General features: G+C 40.7%; 1 protein-coding gene across 2 annotated transcripts; it reads right to left on the bottom strand.

Moving 5' to 3' along the window:
- Nucleotides 1–227: 227 nt before the first annotated feature.
- ppp1r26 (protein phosphatase 1, regulatory subunit 26) lies at nucleotides 228–9,227 on the bottom strand. 2 transcript variants are annotated; one of them, XM_079288849.1, is made up of 5 exons: nucleotides 9,089–9,227; nucleotides 2,890–6,166; nucleotides 842–956; nucleotides 558–643; nucleotides 228–469 (listed from the first exon to the last, which is right to left on the bottom strand). In XM_079288849.1, exons 2-5 carry the CDS (start codon nucleotides 6,093–6,095, stop codon nucleotides 460–462), a joined length of 3,417 nt encoding a protein of 1,138 aa, XP_079144975.1. In that variant the 5' UTR covers nucleotides 6,096–6,166; nucleotides 9,089–9,227; the 3' UTR covers nucleotides 228–459. The 2 variants fall into 2 exon arrangements, with proteins under 2 accessions (XP_079144975.1, XP_079144974.1); XM_079288848.1 differs by having other exon boundaries at nucleotides 228–643.
- Nucleotides 9,228–17,023: the final 7,796 nt, after the last annotated feature.

Here is a 17,023-nt window from a genome sequence, read left to right as displayed (position 1 = left end):
ACCGCATCTGTACCAGGAGAACCCAATGATATTCATAAAACAGCAACCAGCTAATACCCATCCACCTGTAAACTCTAGTTATTCAGTAGCAGCATGAAAAATGTAAAAACAAAAATGCCCTTCATCTGCTACATTAACAAGTAGACTTTAATTTAGCGTTACATATTTTAAAGAATCTCTTTAATATTGAACCTGCAACATTACAAACTGGGCGAAATGTTCTTATTTCAAAATCCAACTCAAAAAGTATGCGGTCTAAAAATGCAAAAAAAAAAATCCAACGCCACTCAGCCTGCAACATCAAATCCAAACGCAAACCTGACATGAACATACACTCTTGAAGTGCAAAAACATTATTTTACATTAAATACTCAACAACCCACATACTGTAATATCAAACATTGTCTGCATGTATGTTTCAAATGCAGTATTAAGTTTTATTCCGTTATGCTGTGTGCTTCATTTTTCCCTGAAAAAAAGATGAAAAACTTGGATGAGAGGGATTTTATATGACTGTGATCACTCAACGTGGAGACCAACCACACATACACACATACCTGTTCACTGGAATGAACTTAAGCTTTCTTTTGACACGTTGCAGAGCCTCTCTCTTCAATGGAGCTCTACCGAGAGAACGAACCCCCTGCAAGTATCGTGTAGTACAGGTTTCACACTCTGGATATGGACAACTTTTTACGAACAGCCAGATGGCGAGGAACAGACAAAGTTCCTTGCCATTGGTGGGGCTGAAGAGGTTTCTACTGAATAGCTCGTGTCACCATAAACGGATACAAATAATGGAGCAAAGTAAACTGCACCAGAAACCCGTCTCTAGTTGTACCTTCTTGCATTTCTCAGCCTGGTAACTCCTGGTGAACATCTTGCTTCTGTCCTCTGTGGTAAGCGCTATGCAAGGTCTGAAGATGATGCCAGGGTCAATGGCACTGGACAAAGACCTGGGCAAGGCAAAGCAGGACACACATCAGAGCGGTGACTTAGTGCTGTACTAACTCATCCCAAAGTCCGTCTTAAAGCCAGTGAACGCCGCTTGTAAATGAAAAACGGGAGGTGTTCCATCAGCCGGGAGCGTTACTGCGATGCTATTAGCATTCTTATTATAAATCATCAATGAGGATGAGGAAGACCCATTGTCTCTCGGATTCCACTCTTTATTACACAGATGCACTTAAAAGACACAGCAAAAGTTTTTTGTTTTTTTCTGAAAGAGTAAAAGAAAAAAGAAACACTTCTTACAAAATATTTACAAAACCTGGCAATGCACAGCATGTTTGATAACTTTTTTTTTTTTTTTTGATAAACAAAAATAAATAGCTTTTTTTCACATCGGAAATTCAAGAAAACTTCAACATGACAGAGAAATGAACACACTAAATATCAAGCGTATCGAGACAGAGAGGAGTAACTATGTGGTTTCTGTGGAATCTAGAGCACTCGAGTCACAGAAGTAATAAGTCCAAGATTGTTATGGTGGCTTTCATCAACAACGGAGCTTTAACTTCCCAGCCGTGAGTTTAAACCAAGAGCACTGTGTCTGAAAAACAAATGTTGGGAAGAATGATACGATATCTCCATGGTATAGTCTTGAAAGGATATGTTCCCGTACCGAATGGTGTTCTGAAGCTGCTCTAAAAATGATGCCTTTTCAGGGTCGAGCGTATAATCCGTTTGAAAAGTGTACTATGCCTTTTCTCTTTATGTGAAGAAGTTAGAAAGGACTCCTTCAACCTGTGGTTTTCTGGAACTATCATCATTAGAGGAACTCCGATGTAGCGCTTTAGCAGTGTGGGGCAATGGCATAAAGACGTAGGTTAGGGTGGGAAGTGAAGAGACATGTTTTAATACATGGCAGAAGCCAGGTAAAGTCATGGTAATATGTATTATGCTAGATTAGTTAGCATCTGAGTGGTCTTTTTTTTAAATTATAAATCTAACTAATAAGCATTTCGGAGAATCGGCATAGATTTTGATATGTGTAATTGCAAGTTATAGAAAATGTAATTAGAACATTTTAGCCATATTGCTGCATTCTGCGGGCATTTAGATTTGATGTACACCAGGACATGAGAGGATCTAAATCATATACCGGCACTATACATTTGGTTTTCTGGCTTTTATTCAGATAGCCCTAATGAAGGCAGTTATGGACACATTTAACAACAACTTTTTAACCGTTGCACATAAAGAACCTACATAACACAGGTAAATTAGGTAAGATATGTCAGAACACCATGTATGTTTCTGATAAACATTGCTAATTTGTGTTGATAAATTCAAACAATACATGGAAATCTTGAGCATTTGGTCTGAACCGTGAATCTTTATTTTGTCATATTGAGGTTATTTATCGTGGTCACTTCTTTTTTACATAAAATCTGAAAGATATTTAAGATGATATCGTTTTCTGCAAATAAATATTCTGCATGTTGGTGGTACTACTCATGCAGTCTGCCTCTTGTGTCGCTTTTCAAAGGATTGATGGTGATATAAATTAACCTTTAGAGCACAAAACTGTTGTCATGGTGGTGCTATTGTGTTACATTGCCGTATAAATGTACAAACACATTTTAAAAATGCCTGTTTCATCGTATAAACAAACATTCCCTTCCAGCCTATGAATGAATGAGCTTGATCATAACCTACATTATTTATATATATATATATATATATATATATATATATATATATATATATATATATATATATATATATATATATATATATATATATATATATATATATATATATATATATATTGTATATATATTGTGTATATACACACACACCGGTATATATCTGCAATCAAGAAATGAACTCGTCAAAAATTGGCTTATGATGCTATGGGACACAGAGGCTAAAGACAATACTTACAATGTGGGAGAGCCCTGCTTCTTCTCTGGATTTCTGCTGCTGCCTGACTCACAATCTGCCTCATCTATAAACTCTTCCTGTGATCTTTCTCGATGCACTTGTTTATCGTCTATCGTCACGCTCTCGTCTTCTCTTTTTATCTCACTTAGCAAGTCTGCTTTCTCCTTTCCCTCGCTCCTTTCCCTGCTCCGAACCTGGACATGGTTGGTCCTATTAGACTCCAGTTCGACAAACACACTCTTGTCCTTAGACATGTGCACCATACTCTCCGTCTCTCCTTCTATAGGGCACTGGGATCTGTGGCCGGGCGCAGGGCTCCGTGCAAAGGGCGTTCTTGGAAGCTGCCTGGCCGTAGACAAATGATTCAAAACAGGGGACCTGAACTTGGTATTCACATTTGTCTCTGTAGAGCAGGGGAAAGGTGCTCTGCTGGTTCTTGCGGAGGACCAAAAAGGGACTGTAGTCTGTGATTTGTGCCCCCTGCTGTGATATGGACTTCCTGATGCAGTCTCGCTGATTTTAGATGAAGTGATATGGAACGCAGTCCGACTGGTAGTCCTAGGGTCAGTCGCTGGGAGTCCAAGGCTCTGGCGCCACTTGATCGACTCCGCAATGTTCGGACTCACACCGGGCCGAACCCTCTCGATCTGTGGGGTGACATCCTGGCCGTCCCCTCTCCCAGAGATTGGCCTCCATTGCTCGGTTCTAGCGGCTCCCGCCCAGTCCGCTGGTTCCAAAAGGCTGGGGCTGCAGGACTGGACCGATGGCAGGCGTGACTGTGCAACGTCAGCGGAGACGTCCGCCGGTGGCGAACTTTGCGGCGTTGGAAGAGGACGACTCCTCAGAGTAGATTGTCCAGAGAGAGGACTGATGATTGGAATCTCAGCCAGCTGATTTTCCTGTTTGATGTCTTCACCTCGAAGTGCTGTACAAACCTTGACGGTACCATTCCTCGATACATCTTTACTTTTCTCTGCGGTGGAGACTTTGGCCTTTTCAGCCAGAAACCTTTGGATCTCTAGCTCAATGCCATCGTCGCTGTCTGCTGAACTGCTGTCTTCCTTTACCTCACGAGTAGTCTGAGTATTGTGCGGCAACGGGGTGTCTTGACCCCGAAATGCTGGTTCACCATCATGTATATCATCGTGCTCTTGACTCTTATTAGGAAGTGTATGTTGTGAAACGCACTGTTTACTCAGTCCAGCCTTGTCTTTCATGTCATTCTTATTCTTTTCTAGTTTTTTCAAAAGACTGCGCTTGGAAAAAGGATCAGGTTTCAACTTTTTGGTCTCTAAAGCATTTCCAAGCTGTGGTTCTTCATCGTTGGGGCACAGCCTTGGTTTCCGCTTCAAGTCTCTTGTCTTTTTCTTTGACTTCTTTTTTGTCTTGAGCAGGTCTTTAATAGCGCTGTCAAGGTCCTCATCGCTGTCAAGTGAGCTGCTTTTGTCTCCACTCTGCTCCGTCTTACATAATCCAGCCATTGGGTGTGTTTGAGTTCTCTGGGATTTTTGCCCATGCTCAGGTGAAGGTCTAGGGGACGTTTCTTTGACGTTGGTAGCTGTCCCTGACATGATGGAAATGCTACAGCTTCCCTCTTTCTGTTTTCTTCTCTGTGTCAAAGACAATCTTGAAGGCTTCTTTTGGGTTGCAACTTTCACTTTCTCCGGTTGATTTCTACGCTGAGGCTCTTGAGTCGCAGCAGTGGGCAGCTGTTTTTGCATTTGGGCCTTCTGCTCAAGAAATGTCCTGATTTCTTGCTCTATCCCATCTTCACTATCAATGGAAGTGCCGTCGCTGTCTTCATCTGGGCAGATGTCAGGGGGTGACGATTGCAAGGAAGATTCGGTAGTAGTGCTACTGCTGAGGCCAACACTGGGATGGAAGGCCTCGGGCATGACAGTTTTTGAAATGTCCAGTATTGCCTCAGCACACATGAGCTCCACAGTTGTATTAACCTTTGGAGGGGCAGGGCTAGGTTGCTCCTTAAAACCATCTTCTTGAAACAAAAGCAATCCATTTCCTTTAACATTCGAGCGCTCTAAAAGTGTAGTCTTGGGTATGAAAACAGGAGGAGGAAGTTGAACAGATTTGGCTTCTTTCTGTGATCTGGTCCTTTTCTTTCTCAGTCTGTGTTTCTTCATGTTTTCCGTGCTTGTACTTCCAACAGCATGCATCAATGACTTGGTAAAGGGTTTCTGCTCGTGTAAGATTGGCTTCAGGACACTCTTCTCCCTGAGTTGCTCAAGCTGGTAGGAACAAATAGCTTCCTCAATCCCATCATCACCAGTGGAGTCAGACTCTTCTCTGAATGCATGCGGAGAGAAAGTTTCAGTTTTGTTCTGCTGCTCTTTTTTCTCCAACTGGTATCTTTGAATGGCTTCCTCAATGCCGTCGTCACTACTGGAGTCATTTGACTCTTGGTCTACCTTAAGTGTGACCGGGCACTTTACTTTGTCGAAAAGGCCGATTGTTTTAGAGAGCCGCTTTGTCTGTTCTTTAGGCAAGACTAAACTCGTATTAGTTGTACTTGTATTAGAATCCAATTTCTCAACTGCGTTGTCATTTAGGAGGGCCCTGTTTTTGATATACTTTTTTATAGGTATAACAGCTGGTGCTGTGGAAGTCTCAGCTTCCATACTTTTTGGAAACTGGCTACTGGCAATCAAAAAGGTGTTGCTGTCAGAGATCTGGTTGGAATCCTCAGGAACAGGAGGGCTTGTCCTGGGAATCTTGGATGATTGGAGAAAGGCTAAGCATGGTTCCGCCTTGCGTTTGTGATCATCCTTTTCCTTCAGGTATTCCAGTATAGCCTCCTCAATTCCTCTGTCCACAGAAGCATCGCTGTCAGAGTCACTGCTCTCATGGTTGATTGGGGAGGTAACATCTGCCTGTTGGTTTTCGGTGGAACCTGTAGTTTTGGACTTTTGGCCCACATAAGAACCCATTGCAACCTTGCAGAGTTGGGGATGACCGTCGTGTCCCAGTGGCACACTTTCCTCGATCTCGTCGCCCATCTCGAGTGAGGACTGGGTGCTCCTAAGGCTCTCTATGATCATCTGGACCTTATCTGAGATAGGTGTGCCTCTGGTGGACAGCTCGGTGTCAGAGTCATTGAAGCAGATTGGAAGGCTATAGCCTCCAGGTGGGCCACATGTTCTCCATTTTGTTGGCGTCGCTGCGACAGGAGGTACATTCATCAAGTACATTCTAATGAAGTGAGGTGAGGTCCTCGACCATTAGAGTGCAGCTGCCTCCGATCACACTCACATTGTTCAATCTGAGAAGAAAACAGAAACAGAGAATCATTGAGAGGCAAGTCCCACGACCCATGTGTGGGAATCATGTATCAAACTATTCGGATGACAAAACATTATTATTCACTGTGTCCACATGTCAGATCCTTTTGTAAGCGCTGTGAATTAAATCTGTTATGCCACTGGAGTATTGTAAACTGAGCCAACAAAAATAAAGTGTCTAAGACATCCAGATTTACATTTTGTCAAATTGTTTACAGAAAGCTTCAATTGATTTATGTTTCAAGAGATTTTTAGGGACATTTCAGGGAGCTGACAACTACGACTCACAACCACCAACACACATTTAGAGGAAATACGCTGCAGTTTACACGTACAGTAACTGATTACTCGTAAAATGTCAGAAAACAATGCCCATATGATGTCTTCAAGTTATAGTTATAGTACTTTATATGCAAGTATATATAAGTAAACTTATGAATATAGTCAGCTTCCACTAAACCTATGACTATCCGTTGATTTAATTTCCTCTCCTTTACTTACCCTATCAGAGTAGACAACACTGATGGAGACAATACATGCAAACAGCTACACATCCTGAATATGCAGCAGAATCAGCAGCTTAAGTGCTCTGCTGCCATCCTGTGGAGGAACTCGATGCGACCATTCTGCAGTACTTTATTGAAGGCCGCATGTTGTTATCATGTTAAATGCAATGGTGCTGCATGGTTCTGGGAGATCTGAGTTAGTGCGTATTTGTGTGTGATGAGGAATATTTGGTTGACTAGAGATGGCTGTGTGTACAGTATGTACGATGTCTGCAGCTTCCTCACAGTGAAAGCCTTCAAGTGGCTGGCTTTAGTCAGTCTCTTAGTCCTGTTTTGGTCCCTTGACCAAAAAGCTCACACAATTGCTAAGTCAGTAACTGTAGGCTAAGTCAAGTGCATAAAAGTAATTTCTCACCTAAATGGAACAGGATCAAGACTAGGAATCTAATAAAAGTGAAAGGAGGCAGTGACGCTGAAAGACTTTAACTGTGAAATCGCTGAAGAACGTGTTCAGGTACATTCTGTCCCACTGAGGGAAAGAATGGACTCCATCATCATGGCTCTGATATAACCTCAGGTCCTGCCTGTTGAAGAGCAACAGAAGTTGTTTCGGCTGTGCCGGTATGACGGTATATGAAAAATTCATGTCGTACGGGAAATTGAAACCAGTATACCGGTTGAACCGGTGTACCGCCCAGCCCTAGCCCCAATTCCTTCAAATTAAACGTGTTAAATGATCATGTTTATCCAATCGGTCGTTGTCCTCTCAGCACCCCCTCTCTCTTTCAGTTTTAGGGCAACATTGGATGTTGTTTAAGCTCTCATCGACGGACAGATTTGACTACGAACACGTCAACAAAGTAATGGAATACAGAATAAATATGGAATGGTGTCACTTCATGAGCAGGCTGGGCTGCTGGACTACAGTCACTGGTTGTGAAAAAAAAAAGTATTCAAATACTTTATGCAAATATAGCTGCAATATAAAAATACTGTGTATGCAGGAGGAATGACACCTGCTTTATTAGATTAATAATCATTGATGCATCAATGTGCAGCCTATATAATGTGAATATTTTTTGGAACAATCCAACGTATTTCATATCCAAGATGTATATATATATATATATATATATATATATATATTTTTTTTTTTTAAACAATCTGCAAAGTAACTGGTATCAAAGATAAATACTTAAAGTAACTTAAACTGTAATTATATGATACTTGACTAAGTGTAATGTAATACTTTCCACCACTGGGGTTAATATATCTTGCTTTTGGACAGATAGGCGGATAGATTTCACGTTGTCTTTTAAAACCAGATCTGTACTGGTTTTTATTTGCATCAGTTTAAGCAGTTTCTCTCGCGCCCAAGTCGAAAACTACGGGTACCTGCCAGGCTCAGACGACATCGGATGTTAATGTCGCACCTGAACCTAATACTACAGCGACACTTGTCCAGAGATGAACGGTGTTAGTACCTCCACGAACAAGCATGCTGTCGGACATTAAACCTGTTGAAAAGTCGCCATGCAAGTGATGCAACAGCCTTTGCTTAGCCTACCTAGCCCCAAATGTAACGTAAATCCTCCCTTCCAGCTCCACATGCACCCTGCAGGGGAATGGACAACCCGGCTACAGACAGCAAGATACAATATGTCCAACTCTTAAACATTGTCCCCCTCAGTGATTAAACCTGGTATAAAAGTGCGACTAACTGCAGGAAACCAGGAGGGGTGACGAAGAGACGCCCATCTGAAAAAAAAACCCGCCGAGAGGCGCATAAACCGAGCTAAAAATGTAGCATAACGTAGTCGTATGCCAACTTTGTTTGACATAACGTTATATGTACGAAGAAAGTTTCACCACACATGCCAAAATGAGTGGGTAGCATTTTCTGTATTACATAAGCAAACTGTAATTGCGCGTATTTTCCCTCCCCGGACGCTTTCCTGGTTGCATGATTGAAACCCCGGCTGTCCTCGTAACCCTCTAGCGGCACGGACTGCATCGATGCCCGGCGTGCAGCGTTAGGAGACTCCGCAGAGCAACCATGTTTCTCCGTTCCGGCCATGGTTGTCAAAACAAAAAAACCTCGATATTCGGTCGCTAACACCGCTAAACGTAAATAATGTCCGTAAACACTCATACGTAGAACAATATGGTTACATTTGTGGTGGAAATGGATGAAGTAGTGTGGAGCATCGGAGGGATAACCGTGGCTAGCAGTCGGTGACTTGAAAGACACAGCCTCTCGGCCTCTCGGCTGCTGCAGCCCCGGCATTTTCTCCGGCAAAGAAAGCCTTTGTATTGAGCCACAGCTTACCCTCCTAGCCTCGGCTATTTTTCCACACCGCTACAGCCACAGAACACAAGTGCACAAGTTCAACTCACCCATATGTGAAACAAAAACCACCTCTACAGAAATAGTGGGTTCATTGCTGCGTTGATATGTGATGTTAGGAAAGCCGTCGTGGAGATATTTCGGTGTCCGTCGCCAGCTCACACACACCGCCTGCAGCCCTCGCCGTCGAGTCCCCCTCCGCTCCGACTGCCGGGCGGGCCGGCAGCTTCCTTATACCCAAAGTCCAACCCTTTGGTTCCAGCCAAGCATGGAGCCATTCAAATGACATCGGCATTTTTTTAAATGTACGCTTTACATTTTCATGTTTTGCATAAAAAAACACAGCGATGTATGTCATTTAGAAAAGTTAATGCTGCGTTAATAAATGAAAACAGGTTTTTCCAAGAACAATTAAGTATAATAAACCTTAAAAATATTCTTTTTTATAGTATCCCAGAGACAGAACGATTACACAATTAAAGATTGGATACGTCTTCTCATTAGGAAGTTTTATATCCAATATGGGAGTGGTTTGATACAACTCCCAATCACAGATAAACTATTTTGGAACACAATCCCACTACTACCATACAATATTCAGTAGTATTTAGTTCTTTACTTGATAAATGTATATTAAAGTTCAATCTTTAATATCAAGATGTGCCAATGCGTTCCATCCAAACAACTCAACAAAGAGAGTACATCTAATTTTTAATTGAATTGCAGACATGCAGACATTGAAATATCATTCAATTTGGCTTTCCTTTTTTTGTTTCCCCCAAATATTCGATGGAGCTAAGGTCTAACTTAGCTAAAAAAGTTTTTGTTGTTTCTCTTTGACTTTATGGAATATTAATCCTCAAGCGTTGTGTCTGATAGGATGCATGAGTCAGTCACATAACTCAATGCAACTCTTTTCTGAAGGTTGCTCTACATATGGGGGTTAAGCACCTGTGTGCTGTTGGACATGTCAACTTCTTGCATCTAACATATTGAGACTCATCTCACTGTCTTTTCTCATTAACCCTGAATGAATCGAAGCTAATACTAAAAGTTAAAGCATTGCACTGTGTGCAATATCTTAACTTGTAAAACAATTTCAAGAAAAATATTTATGAGACAGAACAGGTCCAGCATATCTAACCCAAATACTCTGGTCATGCCCCTGTTTATTGGGGAAATATTTTTGATCTTTGTCAGAGGCTTTGGAAATAAACTTTTGAAACATGCTATATTGGGATATGGGAATACAATTTTGGGATGCATTTCAGATTTTTTTTTTGTGTATTGTCCATTGTATTGTACGCAGTGTGTATCATTGAAAAAAGAAGAGGAAGTCAACAAAAAGGCGACAAATATTAAGTATTGTTGATTCAGAACACAGAACAGACTTGATGTACTTCACTTTATACTTTTGTGATGTATCTGTGGTTAGGGACTGTTGCCATAGTGTGTAGAGTGTGCCACAGTTAGATTTGTTTCTTTCCGGGGTTGTTCGTCTGATCCCAAAAAGCAGCACTGTGTCTCTAGAGGCTGTTTATCCATCAAAGTGTCTGGCTGTTTGCCTTCTGTTTGTCAGCCGCCTCTGTTTGATGGTAGTCATACAGCGGAGTGTACTTAATATTTTGATTCAAATTCAACAAACTGTTGTTTTTCATCATTGATTCAATGTATTGCCTATAAACTGTCAAACAACAGTGAAACAATAGCTATTACAACTTCTCAGAACCAAAGCTAACGTCTTCAAATGTATTGTTTTGTTTGAACAAAAGTCCAAAATCTAAAAACACTCAGTTTTGAATACATTTTGACAATTAAAAGCAGCAAAGCCCCTCATTTGATAGACAGACACCAGAGAATGTTTGGGATTTTTTACTATTTTTGCTTGGAAACATTACTGAATTGACCGTTTATCAAATTGGTTGGAGATTAATTGTATCAGCTCTAGAGGATTTGTCAACATTACATGTTTTAAAGTATACCTGCAGGTATTGTCAAATTTTGCCCTTCTCTTCATTTTGACAAAGATGATGAACACCTAGGCTACAAGAATATAGACTTGTACAGACACTTGAATATACACAATATACAGTCCTTGGCTCATTTATATACAATATACAGTCCAGCATTTGAGCCGGAGACACCAACAGACTTAACAAACTAGTTAAGAAGGCCGGCTCCATCATTGGCTGCAAACAAGACAATCTGGAAGAGGTGGTGGAGAGGAGGACACTGAAGAAACTATTATCCATACTGGATAACCCGGACCAGCCTCTCCACCACCTCCTGCAGGGACAGCGGAGCACTTTCTCCAACAGACTGATCCAGCTCCGCTGTCACAAGGACAGATTCAGAAAAACGTTCCTGCCCTCTGCCATTAGACTTCATAATAAAACACCTCGGGCCAGATCGTCGTCCTTCACATGACTACAACGCTACGCGGCTGTTGCTTGTTGTTGGTGATCCTGGCTCTACTGTCCAGGTTGTTTAGTTTAGTTTACTAGTTGCTAATTTTATTTAATTAATACCACTATATTCATGGTATATACTGTGCATTTCTATTTCTATTCTAGCTTATTTTTTATTAATCTATTCCTTCAATTCAATATCTGCTCTGTTATTTTATTGTACTGTAGATATTGTGCATTCCATATGTTATATTTTACTCTGTAAATTGCTGCTGCTACAAACGAATTTCCCCCTGGGGATGAATAAAGTTTACATCTATCTATCTATCTATCTATCTATCTATCTATCTATCTATCTATCTATCTATCTATCTATCTATCTATCTATCTATCTATCTATCTATCTATCTATCTATCTATCTGTCTGTTTACTGTTAATGACACCAGTTACTAAAACTGTAGATTGGGTCAGTAGGAATCAGCAGCAAGCTAGTAACAGAGTGACTCACTCCCACTGTGACTTTTGTCATGCTGTGCAACGATCCTCCCAATTCTCAGGTCTAAACTGTCTCAGTTCACCTTTTGACATCTCACTTCTCCAGGATGGATTTTAACTTTTTGCTATCCGTCATTTTTACATTCTCTGCTCATCCTCATCCTGTGTCTTGACTTCTGACTAGGCTCATGCATTTTCCTTCTCTGCACTTTCACAAATATATTAATCTATTTTCCTAAAGTTAAGAGCTGGTGAAATGAGACATTAAAAAAAAACTCTGAAAGGTCAGTAATGGAATACATGTCATTTATTAATTCCCTGGATCCGATGTTGTGTATGATACAATAAAAACAGACATTTTATACTAAAACAGCTAAACAGGTGTGCTATACGCTGCCAATGTGTGACTCTGTGCCAGTTCATTATGATCACACTTCATTCAGAGTTACCATATTCAACTTACAAAGCCACTTAGTCAGTATAAAGTCACTTTAAAGTAGTCTGAATTTCAGATTATATTCACAACAGTGTGAAAAGCTGTCCGTGGACATTCAGGCGAGCGCTAGGTAACAGCTTTATTTGTTAATTTTTCACAGGTGGTTCTTTTACCTTCCTGCAGAATCAGCCAGGTGGAAACATGGATGAGGACGGACACTACAAGTCTATCACAGATCACTGAAAGAAGAGGCCTGTGTGAGGTGCAATATTCGGTTCGTGGTTTTCATCCTGCACTTTAACATTTGCCGTCATTAGAGATATCAATGGATGGGACTTTTCGTCGAAATTGATGTTTTGCGTTTTAGTATAGAAAAATAGAATTCCGACTATACCTATGACATTTAGCGATTTCAATATTCGGCTCACATTGTGTTTTGATCAGTCTGTCCCTTCAGACACATTTGTGGGACCATAAGAAAGTATTGAGGACAAGGAGGCAGTATCCCATAACTACACCGTTCTAAATGCATATGTGTGGGATCCTCTGTTCCGTTTCACTGCAATAAATGAGGTGATTTGACTTGCCCTGATGGAAATGTGAACAAATTGGTTCCATTTTCATGGCGGTGAAAAGACTGGCACAAGCAGCACTGCAACACACTGGTATGTTCAGGACCTTGAAATGCCCTTTGCCTTGTTCCTTTGGTGTTTTCATTTGCATGCAAACGAGGAGGTGATGGGCTGCAGTTCTTGGTACTTGGTGATCATTTAATTGAGGAGACGTCAGATGCACACGTTAGGTCTCAGACCGACATCATTAATTTGCTCATAAAACAAAAGGCATAATGGAAATACAAAGCAGTCTCTCTATGTCTCTCCTGCTGCTCCTTTTCCAAAAAACGAGCTGTCTGCTGCGGGAGCTCGGCCATGCAGGCACAAAAGTCACCAAAGGGAAAAGTGAGGTTCAGCACCATGGACAGCAGCCCTGCTCACACCGGCATCGAAGTGGAAGAATATGAGAACATTTAACATTCAACCATAGTTGTTCAATTCAACTTTTGCGACCAGAATACTTTTTTTTCTATCCGTAACACCTCGCAAATATGTTGGGGCAACTGCTGCTGGAAATCGGTTTCATATTGATACAATGAATAAACGGTGGAAAATGGTGGAACTGCCAACAAATCAAGAACCTGGATGATTTCCCGGATGGACCATACATTAAAAGCAATGTTAGCAATTACACTAGAATAGTTCAAACTGCTCTAACACTGACATTATAATTAGATTAGTTCAGTCTTGAGTGGGGAATCGTCACAAAAGTTCAACTACATCAATTTGTGTTCATTCGAAAGTGAGGCTCATAAAAGCTTGATCAAATTAAGGCCATCATTTTGTGTAATTTCAGGAGTAAAAACTGTACCAATTCCCATGTTATACAAAGTAAAACAGGGAAATACCTTGAGAAACACCTGCAGCAGTCTGCATTAAGTTCTCTATATAAACACACAGGTTTGATTAGTATGTGTTCTCATTCACTCTGTAGCTCTTCCAAATTTGGGTCCCGATCAAATGATAAAGCAATTCAAGTTGACATCCATCCATACCAAATACAGTATAACTACATCATGTTCCTGCAATGTCTACCACCAGGTGGCGGTGTAGTCCTGTAAACACAAAAACAATGTACTTCCTCTGTATATTAGTTGTTTTTACACAGCCACAGAGAATATGCACAGTGGGCAGCATGAGGAAAGGTCAAATAAAATGGACAGAAACAAATACAAATAAAACATAAACACAAAACAATGATCTTACTTATAACAGCAAAGAATAACTCATTGATTAGAGTCACATATCTATAAGTCTGGGTGCTGGTCAACATATTAAAAAAAGGGTCTTCTTTTTCTATGCTTCAATTAAAATTTTTATATTCTTCTTTGAGCAGCAACATTTGATTTTGCATCTTCTTGCCAGTCATAATGCATTGGGCTGAGGAGGAGCATAAAAACACATTGGTACCTCGAACTCTAAAAACCAGCATGCTCTTCATGTTCTACAGAGTTGATCAGAGCATCTGTAGTCATTAGAACGTGTCTTTATTACATGAAGACATTCATCTTCAGTGTTTTCTTTAAAAACATGAAGTTTGATTTCTCAAGGGGGACATTCAGAGACACGTTCGCGTTGCTCCTACAGGGGGCAGCAGAGGCCCACTGTGGTGCTTCAGCTTTTCTTTCTTGGCAGTATTTGTGGTGTTCAAATGGGAGAAAGGTAGTAACAGGCTTAATTACAACACAAAGTTCAATCTTAATTTGTCTGCTCTCATCCTGCATCATCTCCTCAGAGGAGCTTCACAACCTGATATGATGGCTGATGTTTATTAACCGCAATTAAACTGATCCACAGCTCGAAATGCCAATCGGCTGGGCCATTATTTTTCTAAATGTGCCTGTCAGATAACCAGAAGTGCACACGTCTTGCTGCCATGCATGTGGATTCAGAGCTGGTGGTCTGGGAAAGGAAGACTCTGCAAGTTCAAATGCAGGCATTCTATGCAAGGTGAACCGTATCTGCTCGAGCTTGTTAGTCGACCTGTCATGTTATGGTGTTCCCATCATGGGGCTGGGCTGAGCCAATACCAAAGGCAATAGTAATAGAGAAGGCAGAGGGAGAGAGAGGGAACATCTGCTGACACGAACAACATACAGTGTACAATAGTAAGGTGACAGGGAAAAAAGGATTCATCATGCTTGAGCCCGATGCTGCAGAGAGAAGGAAAGCGGAGGTTTCACAATGAGATGTGAAAAGGCTTGAAGATGGTGTTCAGAGAGAAAGCCAAGACCCTAGCTGTGCCCAGAGATGGGCAAGTATTTCTATTACTTGTATTTGAAATACTTTTGAGTATTTTGTAATTTGTATTTGATAGGGCCGATAAAAATCTAACGTAATTTGTAACAAAATACTTTAGAGTGGAGTAATTTAGTATTTAAAATACTCAAAATACTTTCTCCACAAATCAAAAAACTGTTCACGAGTTCAGTCTTCAGATCTTCCAGTTCAACGGATTGTCTGTCAAGTTAAATATTGTATCAGAGTGTGACAGATGTCAACTAGCTTGATGTATAATTGATGTCTGGGTCTGGCTACATAGCCTAATCTACATGGTGATGGTTATAATATCACGCTCGATGCTAACATGCTAATGACGCTAGCATGCTGTCTAGGCTAGTGCATAGCCAGTGTTTAGCAAGTTAACTTATCAGTGGAGTAGCTAGCTATAGGGAGAGGGAGATTGGGAGCTTGTATGTTCACGATAACCTTATCAAGAGACGTCTGACCATCTAATCTTGCACTGAATTAGAAGTTATGCTGTAAGTAATGTCATAATGCCATATCAATTACAGATATCAGTACAGATGTCAGTAGATGGCCATTTGTTAAAAAAAACATTAAATATCCAATTTATTTAATTTAAAAGGCATATTGTGAAAGTATTCTTAGTTTTATTATTTCACACATTTTACAGTTGGCCAGGTGGACAACATGTCTCAGCAAGATGATGTTCAAGAAGGACCATCAACAAGCACAGATGTGCTTACACTGACATTCTGTGACTCTTCTTCCTGTTTGTGGGCTTCACCAGAGCTTTGTGTACATTATATAAACTAAACCTGAATGCTCTGCAATATCAAATTGTGAGAAAACGGAAAATCCAGAAAAAAGTATTATCTATATTTTAAATACAAAATACATGTATTGTATTTTGTTACATTTTCTGGCACCAGTATTTTGTATTTTATTTTGATACATTTATTTGAGGGGTATTTTGTATTTTGTATCAAAACACATTTTGATGTATCTTTGCCCATCTCTGGCTGTGCCCCTGCTCCCACTCAGCACACATGTATGCACATATGCAGGTCCACCCACACACAAACACAGTGGGCCAGCAATGGTTTGTGTTTTAAAAAACTAAAGAAATAGCTGCATATTTAAGCCGAAGCAGATACACCAGGAGTACTTCTTACCATATATCGCATGTGTAAACAGCAGAGGCATCAAAAAAGCTAACATTGTAACAAGCAAAGATGATGTTAGTCAGGCTTCTCCAGCTAACTGGCAGATGTGTGACACCCTGTGAGTGTATGTTGCATTTCAATAGCCAACATAATACATATTCAAGCAGAATACTTTGAGCCCGGTGGCTGAATATGTAATTTATGCAGGCACATTAATACATATTAAAGATACCTAAAGACCATATTCTCTTTTTGCAGTTCCCCGAAGCGTCAATCATAACCCATAATGATGTTTACTGAGTGATTTACATCCTGGCAGCTCTTGTTATATCCCCTGGTGTTCTATTCTTGGAGCGAATGTGAAGTGAACAATGCTTTTGCCTGTCAGGTCTGACTTTTGAGGATGGTTCAGTGATTCACTGATCTCTGACATCCTCTTCACGTGAATGCTTCTGAACATGCACAGCGCAGACTTGAACCCGATGGCAGAGTCGGGGCCTACTGTCACCTCAGGAAACTAAACTTGTACTTCTTATTAAGAATCTTATATTAAGAAATCTGCTTAATTCAGCTCTGAGTTTTGTGCCGTCTTTAATTTGTTCTATCCTACTTAGGGGGAAT

This window comes from Melanostigma gelatinosum (genome assembly GCF_949748355.1).
Source record: "Melanostigma gelatinosum genome assembly, chromosome: 18".
Classification (NCBI taxonomy): Eukaryota; Metazoa; Chordata; class Actinopteri; order Perciformes; family Zoarcidae; genus Melanostigma; species Melanostigma gelatinosum.
This window is presented reverse-complemented; position numbering and strand designations above follow the sequence as displayed.